Source organism: Hipposideros armiger, unplaced genomic scaffold (assembly GCF_001890085.2).
Source record: "Hipposideros armiger isolate ML-2016 unplaced genomic scaffold, ASM189008v1 scaffold_488, whole genome shotgun sequence".
Taxonomy (NCBI): Eukaryota; Metazoa; Chordata; class Mammalia; order Chiroptera; family Hipposideridae; genus Hipposideros; species Hipposideros armiger.
In genome coordinates this window covers 767,723-770,800 of record NW_017731838.1, presented here as the reverse complement: position 1 = coordinate 770,800, position 3,078 = coordinate 767,723, and the positions used below count along the sequence as shown (strand labels likewise).

Here is a 3,078-nt window from a genome sequence, read left to right as displayed (position 1 = left end):
TCTAGACAAAGTGAATGCCCCGTGTCTGTTTTTTCTATTACTAAAGCAATGGTATGTATTTTCTCAAATTGTTTATATTCACACTCCTAGTTTTTCTGTCTTAACTACAATATTCAGAGACTACTGGTAGGAACAAGTCAATTATAAAAACTGGCTTTTCCTCTAAATTAGAGTGCTAACCAAACTAGGGTGGGATTTTCTCCCTCACCCTCTCCTCAACTCTGAGCCACTCACAATACTGCTAAAAAGCTAACCCCATCCAAATCTATTTCTCTACCTCAAGGTAGACAGGCAGAAGGTGATATTTGGGGCATCTTATGAAATGTGATCTTTCTTCACTTTCTGAGTGGCTCCTTGTCCTCACATCTTTTCAGTGGTCCAGACCATCCATCCCTAAATAATCTGGGTCCCCCCCAAGGGATATTTAATTTTTCCAAAATATTTCCTCCTGCCTTGCAGGGGGAAGGCAGGGGGCAAAACACTGCTAGCTGGAGTCCTGGGTTCCCTCAAGAACCTCTGTCTAATGTATCAGTTTTTCCTTCACCCCTCTTTCTTACAGCCCCCTCTCCCAACAACTCTGACACCTGTTCCAAGGGAACCTGGCCGGAAGCCTATTTCTATGTCACCATATGGAGAAGTCACTGGTAGTCCCTCCCCTCCACCCAGGAGTGGCATGCCCACACCAAGCCCGAGCACCCCGGCTCTCTCTCCCATCTGGGTGAGCTCCTTCCTTCTTTCGCTTATCTAGTACCAGCTGGGAAGTTCAAGTGTAGCCTTTGTCCTTCAGAGGCTAAGAAACAACGCTGCCTACTCACCACCACCCTCCACCTGCTGCCCTTTTTCTTTCTCACCTAGATCCCAGGTTCTTCATGCCAATCGAACCCTAATAGCCNGGAATGTTGAGCCAATGTGTGAAGGCCAGCCTGAAAGAACATACTGTAACAGGGGTACAAAATAAGATAAAGATCTCTTTTTATCAGTGGAGAGAGTGATTACCATTGCGTAAGATCTTTCAGATACACTTCACAAAAACAAGTCCAGCAAAGTATTTTGTGACCTTGTCCATGCTTTTGCTGCAAAATGCAGCCATTCATTGAAGGAGTTTTTAAAATCCCACTTTGCCGGGCCACTTTTCAGACTCAGAGTTTCCAATGGTCATGATGGACTAACTTCTATTCCAGGCATTTCTGCTTGTATTTGAGTGTGTTCATATCCTGTGAAGTGGCTGCAGGCTGGGCAGAGTGAGGAAACCCCTAAAAAATGTTTCTCATCATCGGTTTCTCCTAGATGTCACATCAGGGACCCCACACAAGGCCTTCTGTCCCTGCTCAGCCTGAAGCTCCAGACTATTGCACGGTGTCTGATTTTCTGTTCTTTAGAGCAGGCTCTGAGGATCCGTCTCACTCCCCCATTAAGCAGCTGCATCCTCACTAGGGGTCCCCTTGCCAGCCTGACCTCAGAACTGCATGAGGTTCTCCCCTCCCTGACACCGGAAGGCCAGCACACAGGCCTGTACAAAATGAAAGACTTTATAGGCAGAAGGGAGCAGAAACAAGGAAGTTATAGTAGGGGAAAAGGCAGATTGGTTGTGGCAAGGTCACTTTCCTTTTAGGGGATGGATGGGGTCTATCAGGCAGGTGACCTAACTAGTGCTGATCGGGCGATTCCTGATTGAGTGGTTTAAGGTTCAATTTCTGGAAGAGGACTAATAATTAAGTCTCGGTTTGGTGACAAGGGGCTTATAAGCAACTCCATTTGGGGCCTGTTGTCTTGTTTCAAACAGGCTGTAAAACTAAAGTCTGACCATAGAAGGGAGGCAAAACAGTAAGTGAGGACACTGTCTCTCTTCATTTGTCATGGCAATTTGCATGGAACTTCAGGAGAAGCCGATGAGTGAAAACAGACTTAATTCAAAAGCCTGAGTTTGCAGGAAATTCAGAAATTTTGTCATCATTTTTAATATTGAAGTCTTGTATCCATTAGTAGTTAGTAAATTGAACAGCAGTTACATATAACTTTGCAGAGCCCTTCAAAGAGAGTTTTACCATTTAATCAGTATATAATAAAGTGGCTACAACTAGTCTCTTTCCTTTCTACTAACCCTACATCCTGCTATTCTGTCTTGCTCTTTCTGCCTCTTTTGTTTTTTGTATTTTTTTAATGTCATCTCTGCTACCCGCGTCCCCCGATCCACCCAAACCAATCCTTCAGGGGGTTCACTTAATATATCTTCTCTGATCAATCCACCATCTTCTAAAATTCTTTAATTACTAAAACATATTTTCTACTATTGGCCTGTATCATGTTACCAATTATTTTCAATCATAGTTTTAGTTGTGTCTCATTTCCGAGATCTATAAGCTTACTAAGAATTTCTGTTTCCTTGAGCCTTGCACAGCACATATATAACTTGCTCAATATTTTGTGTGATTGCAATTAACATGTCAATTATTATATGTAAGTCAGAGCTTTCAAAGTGATAGAAGATATTTAGAAACAGTTCTGATAAGGATTCTTAATCTTCCTCTGAAATCTTAACTATGTCATTAGTTTATCTTATCCAGGAGAAAATTTGCCAAGTATCTGTAAGTTATTCCTAGTACCAGCCTGATTGATTCCAAAATAACTGACGAAGATTTACAAGAAGATTTATAATCAATGCTTGTGTATAGATACAGAAACAAATTAATATATTAATAAAGACTAATAAATTAATATTAATAAATTGAAAAAGATTATACTGCCCAATGCATGCATTATGAATATGCTTATTGATAATAACTTTGGTAAAAATCATTGGATATTTTATGGAGTACAAATAATCTAATGCGCTTTAAAAATCTTATTTGCTCCTGTTTTGTTTTGTTGTGTTTCATGATAGGCTTGTACAACTCACCCTACAGCACTCAGTCACATCCTGCTGCAAAGACCCAGACCTACAGACCTCTTTCCAAAAGCCACTCGGACAATGGCACTGATGTCTTCAAGGATGCGTCCTCCCCTGCCCCTCCCCCACATGTTCCTCCTCCAGTTCCTCCACTTCGACCAAGGGATAGGTCTTCAACAGAAAAGTAAGGC

The 3,078-nt window shown here is 41.8% G+C and overlaps 1 protein-coding gene across 29 annotated transcripts in view; it reads left to right on the top strand.

The window, feature by feature from the left end:
• Positions 1 to 3,078, top strand: part of SORBS2 (sorbin and SH3 domain containing 2) — a 195,684-nt gene that overhangs the window by 122,467 nt on the left and 70,139 nt on the right. For all 29 annotated transcript variants that reach the window (XM_019667190.1, XM_019667184.1, XM_019667193.1 and 26 more), the window contains one exon: positions 2,882 to 3,071. In XM_019667190.1, coding sequence (XP_019522735.1) covers positions 2,882 to 3,071 — 190 coding nt within the window. The remainder of the gene's footprint in view (positions 1 to 2,881; positions 3,072 to 3,078) is intronic.